This window comes from Lactuca sativa, chromosome 6 (assembly GCF_002870075.4).
Source record: "Lactuca sativa cultivar Salinas chromosome 6, Lsat_Salinas_v11, whole genome shotgun sequence".
NCBI lineage: Eukaryota > Viridiplantae > Streptophyta > Magnoliopsida > Asterales > Asteraceae > Lactuca > Lactuca sativa.
The window spans coordinates 68,896,664-68,916,790 of NC_056628.2; the positions used below are offsets into that span (position 1 = coordinate 68,896,664).

At 33.5% G+C, this 20,127-nt stretch overlaps 1 protein-coding gene across 1 annotated transcript; it reads left to right on the plus strand.

Moving 5' to 3' along the window:
• The first annotated feature begins 8,960 nt into the window (after positions 1-8,960).
• On the plus strand, positions 8,961-14,682 carry LOC111877489 (aldehyde dehydrogenase family 3 member F1). The gene is made up of 10 exons (XM_023874007.2): positions 8,961-9,274; positions 9,582-9,650; positions 11,636-11,732; positions 11,831-12,037; positions 13,033-13,157; positions 13,258-13,362; positions 13,456-13,628; positions 13,780-13,870; positions 14,010-14,159; positions 14,244-14,682. The coding sequence occupies exons 1-10, from the start codon at positions 9,083-9,085 to the stop codon at positions 14,484-14,486; spliced, it is 1,452 nt and encodes a 483-aa protein (XP_023729775.1). The 5' UTR covers positions 8,961-9,082; the 3' UTR covers positions 14,487-14,682.
• The last annotated feature ends 5,445 nt before the right edge of the window (positions 14,683-20,127 follow it).

Consider the following 20,127-nt stretch of genomic DNA (forward strand, 5'->3'; position numbering starts at 1 on the left):
TTTAAAATTTCCCCCAAATAAGATGGGGTCCACACGGGATTTTTTGACATCCCAATGGTAAACAAGGAGCATATAATCAAAATTAGTAATAACCACTTGGGTTGTGGTGACTTGGTAAGGCATGTGGAAGATATGGTGGATAACCTATTGACCCATGTTCAAATCCTGGCACCACTAAGCCCTTGTGGCCATGGAGGTTCGCCTGCAGTGACTCCAGGGCATGAAGCAAAGCTTTATGTTTGCAGCGGGGGATTAGTCGGTGCGCGAAAGCTGGCCCGGAAACCCTCGTTAGGGAAGTTCCCTTTCCAAAAAAAAATTAGTAAGTTTATAACATTTGTTTCCATATACAAAGATTTAAAAAATTATACAACACAACATTTTAATATATATATATATATATATATATATATATATATATATATATATATATATATATATATATATATACACACACACACACACACACACACACACACACTAGACGTGTGTCCGCGCAAAGCGGTGACGACAAATAGTGTTCGGACAGTGATTAATTTATTTCGGTGAATAGTTTCATTACGGCTATCGGATGAAACCATAAAAACCTTTAAGTATAACCAAGTTACAATATTGATAACTTTTTTGTTTTTACAATCCTCAAACATTAAAAAATCCATTTATGTGTCGCTTCTTTGTAAATTGCAATTAATCACTCATTCATAATGTTAACTTCTAATTATCGTAACATCTTAACTTGTTTCACAACTTTGACCGGTTTGCTAGGTTGTAAATTCAATCCGTTTTTTTTCAATCTATTTTAAGTTGTTTTTTTTTTTTGTCCTGAAACCATTTTAATTTATAAATTTAACGCAAATGTTTATCTATTTATTTGTTTATTATAGCATTTTACTTTTATTTTTTAACAATATATTTTTCAATTTTTTTTATCATTACCTCTCCGAAAAATCCTATGGTGTGAAGAAAAAACCACTAAAACATATCTCACTCGTATTTATGATTTTCAACCTACTAAATATACAAATGTAATATGTATATTGAATGGTAAGCATAAGTTTATTGTACATGATGTAGTAGGTTTGGTACCTCTTAAATTTCAAGAAATGTCTAAAATGCTTATATATATATATATATATATATATATATATATATATATATATATATATATATATATATATATATATATATATATATATACATCAAAAATACTTAGAGATCACAAATTTTTTTTTCTTTTTTTGACTTTATATTCTTAAAAATCACATCTTTTTATATAATTTCGCTGAAATTTATTTTGAAAAAAAAACCAAAATAAAATAATCTATTTTTTAATTTTTTTCAACAAATTTATAAAAAAAAGCCGCGCTTTTAAGAATATAAAGTCAAAAAAAGATTTGTGATCTCTAAATATTTTTTTATGCATTTTTATGAATTTTAGAGTTTTTTTTGGGGTTTTGTTTTGTTTTCCATTTAACCCTTATATATATATATATATATATATATATATATATATATATATATATATATATATATATATATATATATATATATATATATTTTTGTTGTGTACAAATTAGTTCTTATAATAAAAATAGTATCCTCTATGAATTCAAAGGATAGCTGGTAGGGGAGATGGCTCCGTCTCTTTTTTTTGCCGATATATAAAAATGAGCTTTGTTTATTCTTTTACCAAGATATCTAGGGGTGTGTATGCGGCGGTTTAGTTCAGTTATAAGTCAAAACCGAACCATAACCATTACAATTGGTTAATGTATTTCGATAATCATTGGTTTGCAGTTAATATTAGTTTTGATTAACGATTTTAGTTGCTTAGTGATTATAGTTAATGGTTAATGTCAATTAACCATAATGGTCCAAAATGACATAAAAATAAAAATCAGTTTTTATAAAAATTAAAAAACATAAAGTCGATTGCTATAAAAATAAACGATTGTACATAATTGTATTTGCTAAATGTGACTTGAGCATTTGGAGCATTCTCATCAGGGACGGATGCAGGGGTTGTCGGGATGAATATGTGTTGACGATACATGAAAAATATGTAAAAAAAAATAAAAAAATCGAATATTTTTCCACTGCGGACAGAAAAATTAGGGGTTGCCAGTGCCACACCTGGAACCCCTTAAAATCGTCCCTGATTCTCATGGAGTAATTGAACTCAATGGAGCACTTGAGGTTCATAGAGCATGTGACAAATGAACAAATCATTTGAGAAAGGAATGGATCATCAGACAAAGGAACAGATCAAGTGACAAATGAACGAATCTTCCAAAAAGGGGTTTGGAGCAACTTGGAGTGACTTGGAACAACATGGAGCAACTTGGAGCATCATGTTGCACCATGTAGAGGGAAGTTGTGCCATCCTTAGGGATATTGCGCCGTGAAGGAAGGAGTTGTGCCATAAAGGAGATGTTGCGCCATGAGGAAGGGAAGTTGCACCAAGAGGATGAAGTTGCACCATCTTGATGAGATGTTGTGCTATTTGGAGGAGATGTTGCGCCACCATGGACCATCTTGGTACATGATACGCTATCTTGATTCCTTTGATGTGCCATGTTGATCCATGTATGCTTAGAAGATGATCATGCTGAAGAAATACATCAGTTGTGCCACCATGATAGATGTTAGACTACTAGTGTTCATGATGCACCACCTGTGCATTATGATGCTCTACTATGGTACAAGGTACTCCATCACGTGTGTCGTTGATGGTCATGGGTTGTATGATATGGAAGAATGTTCTAGAAGATGTTGCATGGCAGGATATGATTGGTTGTCACCTTTCATGGGCCAATGGGCTTGGCCCATTAGGGTTTTAGGTTTGATCCCTTAAGTATAAATATGGATGCATGCGAGGTCATTTTGTATCTTGAATTCTAGAGTGTTAGACAAATCTCTGTGAAAAGTGTACTTGTAACCTCTGTTTGAGAGCTCTGAAATAAAGAATACTTCCCTCCTGCCCGTAGACGTAGGTCACCTTGACCGAATCACGTAAATACCGTGTCTTGTATACTTTTAGTTTTTCTTGTTATTTGCTTTACTTCCTAACATTATTGATAAAATATTACTTATCCTATCTAATTCCAAATAATTACCCTTTAAATTTTCAATTACTAATATAATTACATACAATACATTTTATATTATATTATATTAAAAAATATTTATTAATATTAGAGTAAATTACTGAAATCGTCCCTATGGTTTGGTCAAAATTGCATGTTTGGTCCTTAAATTTTTTTTGGCATTCGGATCATCCCTGTGGTTTTATTTTGTTGCGTTTTTCGTCCTTTACATACATAAAGTTAGGGACCAAATGTGTAATTTTTACCAAACCATAGGGACGAAAAACGCAACAAAATTGAACCACATGGACGATCTAAGTGCAAAAAAAAAAGATTAGAGACTAAACATGCAATTTTGAACAAACCATAAGGACGATTTCAGTAACTTACTCTTAATATTATTGGTTCGGTTCAGTTTATAATGGTTCGATATTAGATGAAAACTATAACTGAACCATATGTATTTAATTAATCAAAATTACAAACCACACCACATGTTTTATGTAATGGTTTGATTATATCGGTTAATTTGGTTCTAGTTTGGTTTTTAGGTTAATATGCTCACCCTAAAGATATTGTTGAGAAATATAAACCCATATTTGACATGCGGAAATGATAATCACACAATCAACACGATGTGATTTGGGTTGTTAGGAGATATATTCGATCATGGTGAGGAGTTACAAAAAGAGAGTTAGAGCTATTATACATAAATAACTCAAATCACCAATCTCTATGACTACATCTCTAGAGCACACTCAACAAATGATATGACATTTACTATATATAGAGGTGCATGTACAAGTCTCTCACTCTCTCAAGTCACAAGGCATAAAATCTACATGTCTTAATGGGTTTTCCACGTTTTCTCTTTAACATCCTCCATGAAGAACTTTGCATCCAACATTCTACCCTTTAAAGTTCGGAATGGATGAAAAGACTCTAAAAACCGAATCAACTACTAGGGAATAAGAAGTCCATCAGTGACATCATAATGAGAAGCAGCGATGAAGAAATCCAAAAACTTCAATCTTCCATGGTCGTTAAGCAACGATGGTCTCTAGGATATTTAACAATGTAAAAAAAGCTCTAGAGGGAATAATCAACCCAAACTATCAAAAGTAATCCAAAAAGTACGAGTTTTGTAATGAAAACCCATCAAAAATACCCAATTTGGATCAAGCATTATGAATCACTTCTATGCTCCTTAAATCTTCTTAAGAACTCCCCCTCAAGATCACATCGATCTTCAAAATAATCATGAAGAACATTCGTTAAAGGCATGAAGATCCAAAAATGTCATGTAACAAATCAAGATCAAGATTTTCAATCAAACTTGATCAAGAAGAACCAAAATCGAGTCAATAACGCACGTAGTCAATCACAAAAATTAAACTCCAATATGCTTATTGACACCAAAAGTACCCGACTTCGATAATTTTTTTTCAAACTTAATTCACTAAAAATCACCATGTTGAAAAGTCACAATCTTCTTTCTAATACCCATACCGAATTCTCCCCCTTTTATAATCTAAATATGATTATAAAACCTTCAAATGGGCATGAGAATGTACTTGAATCGGATAAATCAATGTATTACTACTTCCCATCGACAAGTGGAATAAACATGAAACTTCAAATCTGAAAAAGCCAAAAAATATAACAGTTTTTGAAATTTTGACTTTCCGGATCACCTTTGGCTTTAATTGGAATCTTATAAGTACTGTTCACGAGAAATATGTTCACGGAAAAAATCAAATCTGATCATCCACCCTTGAATTTGCATTTGTTTCTGATAATGGATCAAAATTACCAATATGTTGAAAGTGTGAGGACCAAAGATGGAAAAATGTATCATTTTCCCCAATTTGTTTTCTGATAAACGGGGGAGCAACATCGACGATAACACATAAATCTTTCTGATACGAGACCAACAATTAAGAACGTTATAATCTGCGAAGCACCAAATGCGAGACCCATTCAAATTGCGAGACCAGTCAATTGTGAAGCATTAGATTGCGATTGCAAGACCCATCACTGCGAGACCTTATAATCTGCGAGAACTTCGTTCTGTTGATGACTTCGCAAATCAAACTTTAGAATTGGAAAAACATAGATGTTAGATCAAAAACAATGATCTCGCACCGATTTCCTTCACATCGACTAATCTCTGTTCCGATTTTGACATTTAACACATCAATCTAATGTTGACTTTCACAGTTTGACCACAAAATCATTCATAAACAAACACAAATGTCATCTTCCTAAAAATGATATCAACCAACTTATAAATATGAATTATTATAAATCTCATAATGTTAAGGTGGCCACGATGGTGGTTTTGTAATTATTCATGTCAACTGACACATGATGATATGAGGGAAATTTTTAAGATCGAAGGAAGTGCTGACATGGTTCTCACTCAACTTTTACCTTATATCAACGTCCCTTTAATGTCACCTCAAAGATTTTTTTTGCCACACATTAGGAATAGTAACCATGACATGTATTATTTTTTTAAAATTTATTTAAACAATTTAATGTTAATAAAAACTTAAAATTTCAATAGAAAATACATAACATGAAACTAAAAACCTAAAAACTCAAAAAAAAAAACATAACACAAAATTGAATATCTAAAAACTAGAAAAAACTACATAACATAAGATTAGAAAAGGGAAAAAAAAACTAAATGTTATAGCTTTTTAAAGAGGTGGGAGAAGTATTTTTAGTCGTGGTAAAATTGAATGATTGATGGTGTTATTTATAATACAAAATAAACTGAATTTTGAAAAACAAAAAATGTCGAAAATGGATATATATATATATATATATATATATATATATATATATATATATATATATATATATATCGAGAGAGAGAGAGAGAGAGAGAGAGAGAGAGAGTTAGAGTAAAGAAGAGAGAAGTTGTGACATGTGCGGTAGTTTGATCTCAACACAAGCCATACACCAGGGGAAGTGGGTGTCATGGCCAACGTGGCTGGCTACCATAGCCACTCTCTCAAGCCTAAAACACAAGTGATCTGTTATTTTTTGGATGGTTATCAATAATTGATTTTTACTTATATCGTTAAAATTTCAATTTAGAGTAACTTGTTGCTTTCGCCTCTTCAATATGTCAAAAGTGTATGGTTTATTGCACAAATATAAAGCTCGTTAAGTCAAAATAAGATAAAAATGGCCTAGTGGTGATCACTTGTAATGAAACACTTCAAAGATGAGTTGATCAGAGTTTAATATGCAGTCTGCAGACCATATCTGCAAACCTCTACAGTAGAAGAGGTGTGCCAAACATCTGCAGTATGAAAGAAGAAGATTGTTTGTTTTTTAACATCTGCATGGTGTTAGAATAAACTAAAATTTAATTAAACTGATTTAAAAAAAATTAAAAGAGTTTTTTTGTTAATTTTATGACTTTGTTATAGATAATTAATAAATGTAGATTAACTTTTATGCATTATTGTATAAAAAGTGAAAATAAAATTATAAGAATTATCATATATATTTAATAAAAACCAACAAACTTTGGCCGTAAAGTTATACATAAACATTGTAATTATGGATAAAATAATTTAACACATAACATTAATTGAAATAAATTTTGATTTTAAATGAAAATTTTCAAAGTTTTTATTTTATTTTTTCAATTAAATCAATTAAAAACTGACCATAAATATTTTTCGCAAGAAATGAACGATGTTGTATTAAATAATGTTTTATTAAATTTGTCACACAAAAAAAATATAAGACAATATTATGATTTTTTTGCATATCTATATAAACAACTCGACAAATTATTATTGTAATTAAATATTTATTTATAAATTTGTCACAAAGGTCATGATTGTGTTGTTGAATCTTTTTTTTCTTTAAGTATGGTAACATTTTTTCCAATTTATTTATCATAGATAAAGTTGGAATAAATCTAAGTTTAAAAAAATAAAAAAGGAAAAAAAACAACAAAGGTATATGTGTTTTTTAGGTTAGAAGATGTTTGAAGAAGTTTGAAGACTCTGGTCCACATCTGCGTTAAGAAGAGGATGCGCAGACCTTTTTTGGTCTGCAGTCTTTAAAAAAACAAACAGTCTGTGAAGCCTAATATCTGCGCGTGGTCTATGTGGCACGACGCAGACAGAAGAGGTCAAGAAGATCTGCAGACAAAAAACAAACAACACCTAAATCTCACTATATATTTATCTTTAAAACCCACATTATTTATGTTAGTATGCTTATCTACATTCATGATGTTTCCCTTCTCAAAAATAACAACGATCGCATTGATAAAACAAAGGCTTATTTGGATGAAAAATTTAGCATTAAAAACTTGGGGTCGGTAAAATACTTTCTTAGTGTGGAAACAACACAGACTCTAGATAAGAGGGTGTTAAGTCAAAGAAAGTATCCATTAGTGATCGATTGTAATGAGACACTTCAAAACTGGGTTGATCGGGATTTAAATCTCACTATATATTTATCTTTAAAACATACACTATTTACGGTGTTGCACTTATCTACGTTGGTGATGTTATCCTTCTAAAAAATAACAACGATCGCACCGGTAAAACAAATGTTTATTTGAATGAAAAATCCAGCATTAAAGACTTCTGGTCGTTAAAATACTTCCTTAGTGTTGAAACAACACAGACTCTAGATGAGATGATGTTAAGTCGAAGAAAGTACCAATTGGATATCTGTGTAGAGTATAGCCCTCAAGGTTGACGGCCCAATTCGTTTCCAATGGAGCAAATATTCCTCTAGACGATGTCGACGACACTACTCTTGCATATGTTAGCCAATTTTGATGCCTCATGGAGCGTTTCTTATACCTACAAGTTACTTTACCATACATAACCCTTGTTGTCAACACTCTGAGTCAATTTGTCTTGTCTCCACGTCAAATACACTTTGATGTTGCTCTTTATATACTTTGCTATCTCAAAGCCACTATGAGTTAAGGTATTTTTCCTTCAATTGGGAATCCCATGTTTAAGGCTTCTTGAGACTTGGATTGGTTTTCCTCACACTAGGCGCTCCAAGATAGGTTATTTCATTACTTTGGGTGGTGCTTCTATTTCGTGGAATATAAAGAAACAATATGTTGTCTTCAAGTCATTTGCAGAGGCTGAATATTGAGCCTTGGCCTTTACTATGAGTGAGATTTTGTGGCTTCTTTGGCTTTTACAAGACCTTGAAGCACCTCAATATGGTCATACTTCTCTATATTGTGACAATCAGACAGCTCGACATATTGCAAACAATCTCGTATCGCATAAACGCACTAAACATGTAGAAATTGATTGTTTTTTTATATGTAAATGCATCGAGTCTCGAGAAATTCAGACTTTTAGTATTTGTAGTAATGAACAAGTTGTCGATACCTTCACCAAACCACTTGGCACAGAGAAATTTTGTTATCTTCCATGACAAGTGGGGTGTTCGTGATCTTCACATTCTAACTTGATAAGGGAGTAGAAGGAACCGATTACAACTTATACTTATCTTTATCTTGTTTTATTTTAATGAATAATTAGTCTCCTATATTTAAGTTTCTTTTAAAACTTGTACCTTCTAGCATTACGAATGCTAACTAATGAAACAATTCAAACCCTTTTTTGATTTCTTTATACTCCAACAAGAGTACAAGACTATACCAGTCACCAGTTATTATTGGTAAAAATAAGATATATCTTTATATGAGAGTAACATACGTTTTTATTTTCTAATTTAACCTTTTAAAATTTATTTGAATAAGAGTTGCCTTTAAATTTAATTTCTAGTTGAATGGTAAACAAACAACAAACATGAGATTACCCAAGTGAAGCGGTCCAAAAGGCTTGAATTTGGTAGTTGAATTTGGTGGTTGAGTAGTCATGACGTCTTCCACGATATTCAATTCCTACTTCTTTCTATAAATTACAATGCCACGAGCCTCTACCCTTGGTCCAACTTTAGTACTATACTAAAACAAATCCTCAAAAATGCGAAGCAATTTGGAATCAGATTTGAAGGAATTGAGGGAAACTTTTCATTCCGGGAAAACAAAGGAATCATCATGGAGGATTTCGCAGCTTCAGGGTTTACTCCATATCCTTGAAGACAGAGAAAGTGACCTTTCCATGGCTCTTAAACAAGATCTAGGAAAGCATCACGTTGAAGCCTATAGAGATGAGGTAATTTTCACGTATGATAGGAAACTATTTCATGTTGGATTCTCATGCAACGTGAGTTGAGTGATCATAAACAAATTGATTCCGAGTTTCTAGAGTTCATTGTAAACCAGACTCAGTTATTTAAACTTAAAGCCATGAATAGTTTCATAAATTTTCATTCACATATTGTCTTCTTTTGCTTCTTCGATTACTTTGAATTATAAAAAATCTAAATCACTTTCGATCGATAGTCCAAATTCCCACTTAGTATGTGTTCATTGTAAAAATTAGTATCCAAATTAAATGATTTATTAACGAATCTGTGCAGATTGGTCTAGTGGTGAAATCTATAAATTATGCTCTCGGAAACTTGAAGCAATGGATGGCTGCTAAAAAGGTTAATTCCGTATCTGTTTAGAGGTTTAGTTTTATGACTAAATTACACAACTGGAACCTTCATTTTATACTATGTTCCAACTTTGGTCCCCTTAGCTTTTAAGTTATATGAAGAAATTAAAGAAGGTATTGTTTTTGGCAAAAATCAGATAAGTTTAACTGTTTTCAAATAAGAAACTTTTGTTTACATGCAGGTAGCAAAATTATATTCTTAGGGTTATAGATCAAAATACTGATTATAGAGAAATTAAATATACTTTTATCCATCATTCTTTTCATATACTTAAGACATTTGTCACCATTTTTTTGTTTACTTGATTGAGCTATTAAAATAATGACAAGTATTTTAATTATATAAATAAAATGATAAAAACAAAATATAAAAAATATTTAAGTATTCCTGATTATAATATCATGTGATTACATGGAAGTATGTAAATTTGTTGATAACAATAAATTCGATGCATGCATACATGTAAGCGTGTGCATGGAAGTATTTTAATATCATGTGATTACATGGAAGTATTTTAATTATATAAATAAAATGATAAAAACAAAATATAAAAAATATTTAAGTACACACCAAGCCATGTGTGTAGGTCTGATATAATCATGCATGTGAAGTCTCATTAATGCACTAGTAAACTACTCCTGTTAAGTGTTGGTATGAAGACATATCACGTTAAGTCACAGTAACATGAATAAAACAATTTTTTTTTCTATAATTTGTTATCTTATCTTTGCTATTTATAAATATTTTAAAAGTTTATAAATAGGTCTCATGTATAATTTAATTTTTACTTGTATTTCTTTATACGGAACCATAAACAAAAATTGATGAATTTTAAATTACAATGACTAGGAATGAAATTAAATAATAGCTACAATAAATTAATTTTAACTAAGAAAACTATTGTTTGCTAAATAGTATTATGTTAATATGTTATTTAAGGTATTCATAATCCATTGAACATCATAGAGTTCAGTCGATTGTCATATCATTACTAATTTTTTTTTTTGGAACCGACATATATATTATAAAAGGCCACTGCTTACCAAGTAGCTAGAGAGGTAAGAAGAAAAACACAAAAAATGATTTTACAACATAGTTTTTTGATTTTTATAGAGATCTAAGTGGGTATACACACCACTCAAGCCATTTATAATAACAATATAATCTCATATGGTTTACCCATGTGTACACTAGGTATTTGATATTGTCCGCTATCTTAGTTGAAGCAATACAAATGTTTTTAAAAACCAAGACACATCTTGATTTCCATATGAACCAGATAGTACCATATCATACACATATGAGATTATTTCTTATCTTTCGGCATTTTCCAAAGTTCTTTGTCGAAGAAAAAGACGAGTTCTCCGCTGGTGTCAAATTGTGAAGTAGGAATATCACAACATTTAAAGATCTATTCCCATAACGTTACTATTAGTAGACATCGAATCAGAATATATCCAACATCTTCTTCCTGTTGTGAACAATAACTACATCATTATTTAAATATCTATACAATTTTATTTGTTATAACACCTACAACTCATTAAACACTTATTCGGTCCTATAATCATCATTTTTTTATGAACATTCAACTTTTCCATTCAATTTCTATTCAATTATAATCAATTAATCATTACCTTATTTAACTCTATACAACTTGCATTGTGGATTTGTGGATGCTCTTATGAAAAAAAAAAAAAAAAAAAAAAAAAAAAAAAAAAAAATCAGGGCCACTTCAATAATTGTTTTGAACCAAAAACATTCACCATAAATGCTGTACGATTATGGGCTTAAACTGAAACTTGATATATATTTAAGGTACTGTTTATATTACTTATGGCACATGTTTTCTCAGAATAATAAATGTACATAGTTTGTACCTAAAGAGGCTAATTAAGACATACTAGAAACGTCAATGATTGTGTATGTTCGAGGGTAGAATTGTAATTTACTTCATGAACAATTGTTAACAGGCTAAATTACCCCTGGCTGCGTTCCCCAGCAGAGCAGAGTTGCTTCCTGAGCCTCTAGGTGTTGTTCTCATCATCTCATCTTGGAACTTCCCCATTGGTACAAAAATGACCCTCGAACTTTTTTTTTCTTCATAAAAACTCCTCATACTTTCTAACACCACCTTTATGCACATCATAACATTTTGATTAATTCAGGGTTATCGTTGGAACCAATGATCGGGGCATTAGCTGCAGGGAATGTAGTAATCTTAAAGCCTTCAGAGTTAGCTCCTTCTTGTTCTTCGATTCTTGCTGAAACAATCTATGATTATCTTGATTGTACTGCGGTTAAGGTTATTGAAGGTGGATCAGATATCGGTGAAAAACTACTTCAACATAGATTTGACAAAATTTTCTTCACAGGTTCATTTCTATAATTAAATAGCAATTAAGTCTCATATAACTAGCTCAAATTGTTTTTCAAAACGTTTAACCATATAAATTCCAATTTTATTCCATTTGTATGAAATTTTACATTTTTTTCCTGTTATTCTTAAATTTTATATTTTAGTGGATGTTAATTACGTAGACATACAAGAATAGGTTTGCTGAAACAATTTTGTTATGTACTAATCACGTCTCATAGTTGTTCAAATATTGTGAAAAAATGTTGAAATACTAAATTAATAAACGATGTTACTAAACATAAATCTAAGTTTCACAATTGTAACATTGTTTTGAAATATTATTATAGCAATATTAATATTATATCGATGTAATGGTTATATAATGGAAGTTTTCTTGTTTTCTAATAATATTGTGAAGAATCAACTAAATTTTTTATTTGAAAAATATTTAGTTCATTTAATACACCTACCTAGATTTGCAATCAATTTGTTCTGATTTTCTAACATAATTATAATTTTTGAATAAATTAAATCATTTTACTTATGTATATCTGATTTTTGTAATGACCGTCTTTATTTGAAAATTTTATAATATGTTTGGTTCCTGTTGCAACAGTATTGTCACATTTATTTATTTATTTATTTATTTATTTATTTATTGCAAACCTCAGCTATATTTATGACCAAAAATAGTCATCAAAATAGTTATTTTAGTTGAAACAATATCAAACTGTTACAAAAACTTCAAATGATGATCATAATTATAAGAAAAAAAATATGACCAAATTTGCAATAATTAATTATACCCATGGAACAAAAATATAATTTAATCAAAACTGTAAATAACAGAGCATATTTTAAATTTACTTTTATTTTGCTTCGTCTAACAACATTTTACAATATTTTATGACAATTTTTAGAATTCGGCTAGGTTGGAAACTCTAATCGTAAAAATAAATTTTAAAAAAAATATTAAATGACATTTTAATTCTGATTTTTATTTATTTACAGGAAGTACACGAGTTGGAAAAACTGTGATGTATGCTGCCACACAACATTTAACTCCAGTAACTTTAGAGTTGGGTGGAAAATGCCCTGTTGTGGTTGATTCCTTTTCAAGTTCTTGGGACGCTAAAGTAATTTCCATTTTATAACAATAAAATAAATAAAATATATTTATGAATTATTTTTGCTAATTTGTAATAGTAAAAAATTTATCAAAATTTCCAATTACAGATAGCGACAAAAAGGATCGTTTGGGGGAAATTCGGAGCTTGTGCGGGGCAAGCTTGTATAGGCGTTGATTATATTCTCATTGAGAAAAAGAACTTGTCAAATTTGGTAAAATACCATATTTTTCTTTAATTATATAGGGTTTCTTGTTCTTTTTTAACCTTTTATGATAAATTTAGATACTTGTTTTATTATAATAAGGTGGAATTATTGAAAAAATATACCAAGCAATGTTTTGGAGATGATCCAAATGAATCTCGTAGCATGTCTAAGATCATTAACAAGAAGCAATTTTCAAGATTAAAGAGTCTCATAGATGAACCGATGGTCAAATCTTCAATTGTTTATGGAGGTTCGTTTGATGAAGAGAGCTTGTAAGTCCCTTATTTCTGTTTTTTGAGGATGTGGTACTTTAAAATAAAAAACGATGTCTTAAAACATAGTTTATGTTTTTATGTTTATCATAGGAAATTCATATAGTTTTGGTATGTATTTTTCTTTGAGTTAAATTACATGGACATGTAGGTTCTTTGGACCAACAATATTGGTGGATCCTCCACTTGATGCTGCAATTATGACCGAAGAAATTTTTGGTCCATTGCTTCCAATTATCACAGTAAGAAAGTTATATGCAACCCTTAAAGTTATGTACATTAGCATATAGACCCATATGGAGGGGGGAAAGAATATTTCTTTATAAGAATGCACTTTAAAAATGTAAGTATTAATGTAATAAGTACAACTTTTTGACGCAGTTGGAGAGAATTGAAGAGAGTATAGAGTTTATAACATCCAGGCCTAAACCACTTGCATTGTATGCCTTTACAAAAGATGAAATCCTCCATAAAAGATTGGTTTCTGAGACGTCATCGGGAAGCATTATGTTCAACGATATCATTCTTCAAGTAATATTTTAGCTTGTGACATCATTTATATTTTTATTTAGTAAAACTAACCTCATTTTTTGTTTAAAATTTCAATAAATGCAGTATGCAATAGATACATTACCATTTGGTGGAGTTGGAGGGAGTGGATTTGGAAGATACCATGGAAAATACTCTTTTGAAAACTTTAGTCACGAAAAGGTGGTGATGACGAGGAGCTTTTTAATAGATATGTGGTTCAGATATCCACCATGGGATGATAAAAAGTTGCAAATAATCAAGGCTGGCTTTCGATACGATTATCTTGGAGCTGTGTTGATTGCATTGGGTTTGAAAAGAAAGGCTTGAAGATTTACTTTTAGTTGTTAGTGTTTGTCATAAAACCGGAGTTGTATATCTAAGATTTATGAAATCATTGTTTAATATCATTTTCTAATAAAGTCATTGTAGAGTTAGAGTATGGTTTCTACGTTTCGTGGATGTTTTGGGTTAAAACTAAGGTTTCTAGATTTGGTGTTTGGAGTTTTTCTTGGTTTGTTATTCATCAATGTTTCTTTAGAATGCACAAAATTTCGTTAAATAAGCAAGGTGCTAGAAATAAAGCAACGTTACAAAGAAGTAATTCCAAGGCTGGGGTTTTACGACCAATCAAACCAATTAAGTTTGAAGCTTATGAGAAATAATTTTGTCGGCGATGTAATATTTTCTTTGTTTTTTTTTCCTTTCATGATATATTGGAAATAATGTGTGACAAACAAAGACACATAATGATGTTGTTATTCGTCCGAGAATATACACCGACGAGCAGAAAAGGGAACAATAAAACCAAACATTTATAGTTTATAAATTTTATTATTTATCAACTCAAATAAATAAAAATGAATGTCATTTGCTATTTATTTATCAAACACGTTATAATTAAATAAATTGTTTATGTATTATTAACTTAAATTATTATGACTTAATATCGGTGGTTTTTGAGCTTTTAGTTTAATGATAAGGAAATATTTTATGAAAGATCAACATGTTATAGAATAAGAAAGTGCCCTTAAGTGTATAAGGGTATTAAGGTTACGAGAATGTGTAATTTCTCATATATGAATCGATGTACAGGGGAGACTTATATAGCCGAGATATACAATTTACAAGGAGCTAACTTAGGATCTAAACTTGGTATATATTTGATGAGTAATTTACAGTTATCAAATTAGAAATAATAGGAAATTAAACCTTTGAATTTGATTATTCTTGGGTCGTAATACGCCCCCGCAAGATGGAGGATCCATCGGAGACTCCTATCTTGCAACGTAGATGAAGGAATGGGTTCCGATTGAGACGCTTGGTGAGAGCATCTGCTAGTTGATCATTAGAATTGATATGTATAACCTTTAAAGGGCCAACAACAACCTTCTCACGTACAAAATGATAGTCCAAAGCCACGTGTTTCATGCGTGAATGATAAACTGGGTTAGCACATAGATAGGTGGCACTTGTATTATCACATAAAAGTGTACGAGGGGATTATTCCTGAACACCAACTTCTGTGAGCAAGTTTTGAACCCAAGAAACCTCTGTTGCTGCCTTTTCTAGGGCTTTGTATTCTGCTTCGGTGGAGGAACGAGAGACAAACTTCTGACGTGTTGATTTCCATGAAATAATGTTTGGAGCCCAGATAAAGAATGTAAGCAGTGGTAGAGCATCCTCCATTCAAGATATTTCCCCAATCAGAGTCAGAGAAGGCTTGTACAACAAGAGAGGAGCCTCGTTTAAGATAGAACCCATGATGGACTGTGCCTTTTAGATAACCTAGTACCCGTTTTAGCGCCTACCAATGATTTTTTGAAGGAGAGTGGATAAATTGGGCTAACCGGTTAACAACAAAGGAAACATCAGGTCGTGTAATGGTCAGGTATTGCAAGGAACCAACCAGTTTGCGATATGGAGTTGGATCAACACTTGGTGACTCTTCCATAGGGTGGAGAACCTGAGAAGAGTTGAGAGGAGTAGCCATGTCTTTAGCACCATCCATACGAAAATTGGGTCAGAAGATTTTGAATGCGACGATGTTGGGATAGAAAAAGGCCATTAGTGATGGGGTTAACTCCACTTTCAAGAAAATGATGAAGGGGACCCAAGTCTTTGATGGAAAAACGGTTTGCTAAGGTACTAATGAATTGAGTGATGAAGTTGTTGTTATTGCCTATAAGAACAATATCATAAATATATACCATGAAAAAGCACAAGATTTTATCATGATTGTGGATAAAGAGAGAGGCATCGAATAGTGATTTGTGAAAACCACAAGTGAAAAGGAAAGATGTCAGTTTTGTGTACCATGTCCTGGTGCTTATTTCAGGCCATAGATGGATTTGGCAGTTTTCAGACATGAGCAGGCAATTGAGGGTGAATGAACCATGGTGGTTAGGTCATGAAGACCTCTTCTGTATCGTCCCAAAAATAATGACATAAAATTTTCGTTTTTAGATTAATAAATCGTTAATACATATCATTTCCATAAAACCAAGGTAATCAAGTTTTATCAAAACATCATCAAACCAGAGTAAATAACAGAATGAGGAAACATGTGGTGTGTGCTCTGCAATCATCTTGAGCTCTTCCATTTGAAAACCGAAGTACCTGAAACATAAACTGAAAACCGTAAGCACAAAGCTTAGTGAGTTTCCCAAGATACCACATACCACACATACATAAATCACATACTGGCCCCCTCCCTCCATCGGGCCTCGCCCGGTCTCGAGTCCCACTCGGCATCGGGTCCCGCCAGACATCGAGTCCCGCTCGAATTATAGATTTGTCAATCACCAGGGTCCGCCTGTCATTGGTCCCCGCCCGATACACTCATAATCATATAACCATATAACCATATAAACATATAACCTTACTAGAACATGCAATAATCACAAACACTATAGCATACCATACAATCATCGAGCCCCGCCCGACATCTGGCCTTGCCCGGTAAGCATAAAAACATATACTAATAACTAGCATATAATCTACTTTTCAGGCCCCGCCTGGCATCGAGCCTTTCCCGGTAAGCATATCATCACACAATACATGAAAGAGTCACGCATACATCTTGCATCCTAACATATAAACCATGGATGCCATTGGTGCCTTCGACCCGCTAAACCCAGTGAGGAAACTCACTTCGCACTGCCGAATCACACAAATAATCCATGGCTGCTGGCTGACAGATCTACGAACTATCAGTGACAAATAACATTCAATTAATAATTGGATTCCCATCCAAACCATCAGACCATTACTAGGGTAGATGACCAGTTTACCCTTTACCTAGTTTGGACCAAGACTTAAGCCCAAAGCTAATAATCCAAAAGGCCCAAATACCAAATTAGCCATCCAAGGCCCAATTCATTGCCAAAATTTCCAAATTGGGTCCAAATTCCATTGTAGGCCTTCACAAATTATTATAAGCCCAAAACCTGATGGCCCAATAGAGCCGAAGACAACTAAGCCCCAAGATGGCCCAAGCCGAGACCCAAATCTCAAAGACTAAGCCTAGTGAGTATGTGATGCGTACACGCTAAATGGCTTGTACGTCGTGCGTACAGACTAGTACGCCCGGCGTACTCACCCAATAAGCTAAAACCTTCCTTAAGCACTTAATGCTTAAGAACAGAAGTCCAAACTACAACTCTACTTCTTAATAAACGTCGATAACCATAAAGTCACTGACTTGGTGACTTTGCATGCCCTAAAAGGACCCAACTTCAAGATATAGCACTTCACTTTCATTAAATGGACACAATCTCATGCATGGGTGATCCTAAACCTTAAAGGTGCCAACTTTATGGACTTTGAACCTTAGAAACACCAAGAGTGGCAACTCATAACTCCTGGAGTGGTGCCCACCCACTAGATCTCATTCATGGGGCCAAAAGGGGTCCAAAACCTATATAGGCTAGATCTAAGCTTCTAATGAGCAAGTTCATAGCTTTTTTACCTCAAACAAGCTGGAAATGAAGTAGAGAATCAAGATACACAAACTCTTCCTTGATCCACGACCTTGCACCAAACTCCATCTTCTTGAATATGAACCAAAGCACACCAAGATGCACACAATGAGCTCAAAAACACCACCATGGAGGATCAGGGACGATTTCTAGGGTTTTCGGGACTTGGAGGCTGGTAAAGAGGCCATCCCTAAAGACTTAAAGTGCTTATACGGGGTACAACACCCTAAATTAGGTTTTCACTTACTCCCCGTATGCCCCATGTACTCCTCCTATGCCCAGCATACGAGGCCTCACACTCCCGATCCTTCCTTCACAATACGCTAAGCGTACACCCCATTACGCCCCACGTACTACCCTTCGCACCAGTACGCCCCGTGTACTCCCTAGGTACGCCCCGCGTACTAGGGTTTCCTTTTAAACCCTAACACACTCTGAAGGCCATAACTTCTTCATTATAAGTCTGATTCCAACGATCCTTATATCCATGAAAAGGTAATAAGAAGCTCTACGCTTTAATAAACTCATACATGCCATACAATTTCCCAAACAAACATCCAATTTCCATAAAAGCCCGAGCTGCCATATTATCAAGATACCTTTGGCTCCAAAACATAAACCGAACACCCGAATCATCCAAATTACATCATCCACCTCCTAATGAGTCCAGATCTCAATTCTTTAGGGGTCCTAAGTCTACTAATACCCAATCATTGATCACCACCCCGAAATAGGAAATGATTTCAAACATGGCGTTACAAATCCCTCCCACTTAAATTAGCTTTTGTCCTCGAAATCATTCTTTACCATCCCCGGCACACCAGACAACCTAAGCAACACGACTACAACCCCTAGCATACCACAACCTTCCCAAGGCAACCGAAACCAACCCTAGCAGGGCTCTCCAACCCGAAGATGAACGAATTCTTTCTCTACCTGAAAATAACCCCTTTCAAAATAACCACATCTACTCAACCTGAAATCTGAAATCTCAAAATGGTTTGACTCCCTAACAGACTGCCCATACTGATCCATTTCTAAATCCATTCTACTTATCTCCCCACTGACTACTCAACTTCTGATAACTTGAGGTTCCCACTAGAAAACATAATCTCATACAAATTATTGTTGCAGAACACTTATACTTGACAACAGGCTCAGATAATCCTTCGAGTAGAAGACTCATCCTGCAACGGTTAGAACCAATCTGAGACACAATCTCAAGGGCTTGATCTATCATCAAAACTGAATCCATTCCTTACCTCTGAACCCTTTGATTGATGCCCTCAACATATAGATATCCCAATTCTTATCCCACTGAAAAGAAAATCCTAGATATAAACACTCGCGATTCCAAACTCGAGATCTCACCTAAAAGCCAACTCGATACTTAACTCTTAACCTGAGATCCACGGATCTGCACTTGCATTTCACCCAAAACCTTCTGATTCACGACGACCCCTCACTAGACTGGGATATAAAGGTTCCCAAACCATCACTGAGACTACCAGTCTCACACCTGGTCCAACCACCAGGTTCCCAAGAGTCCAAATAACAAGGCTGCATGGCCTATAAACCCTGCTGTGTCACACACTGACCACCCACTTAATCCTGCAACTCAAGATCCAAACCTTGACCCAACGGTCTCTACCAGGTCCCGCCTATATTGCCATAATCACATGGACCTTGCCCATGGGTCCCACCTAAACTATAACACGAAGCGGCCTCGCCCACGGGTCCCACCCCTCTAGAGCTACACATGCCCGACTCCACCCCAGACCCCAATGGTCCTCAACCTAAAATGGGGAAACACTCCTCAACAATCCAGATCGGCGTGCCCAAGGCACGAACTGATTCTCCCTTTATGCTCATGTCCACCTCCAACGATAGTCTACCTCGAACTGGTGAATGTTATGATCCCATCGCAGTCTTACAACACTTCTAACCAACCATGGTTACCACCCATGGCCTTACCACACCCTAACCATCAC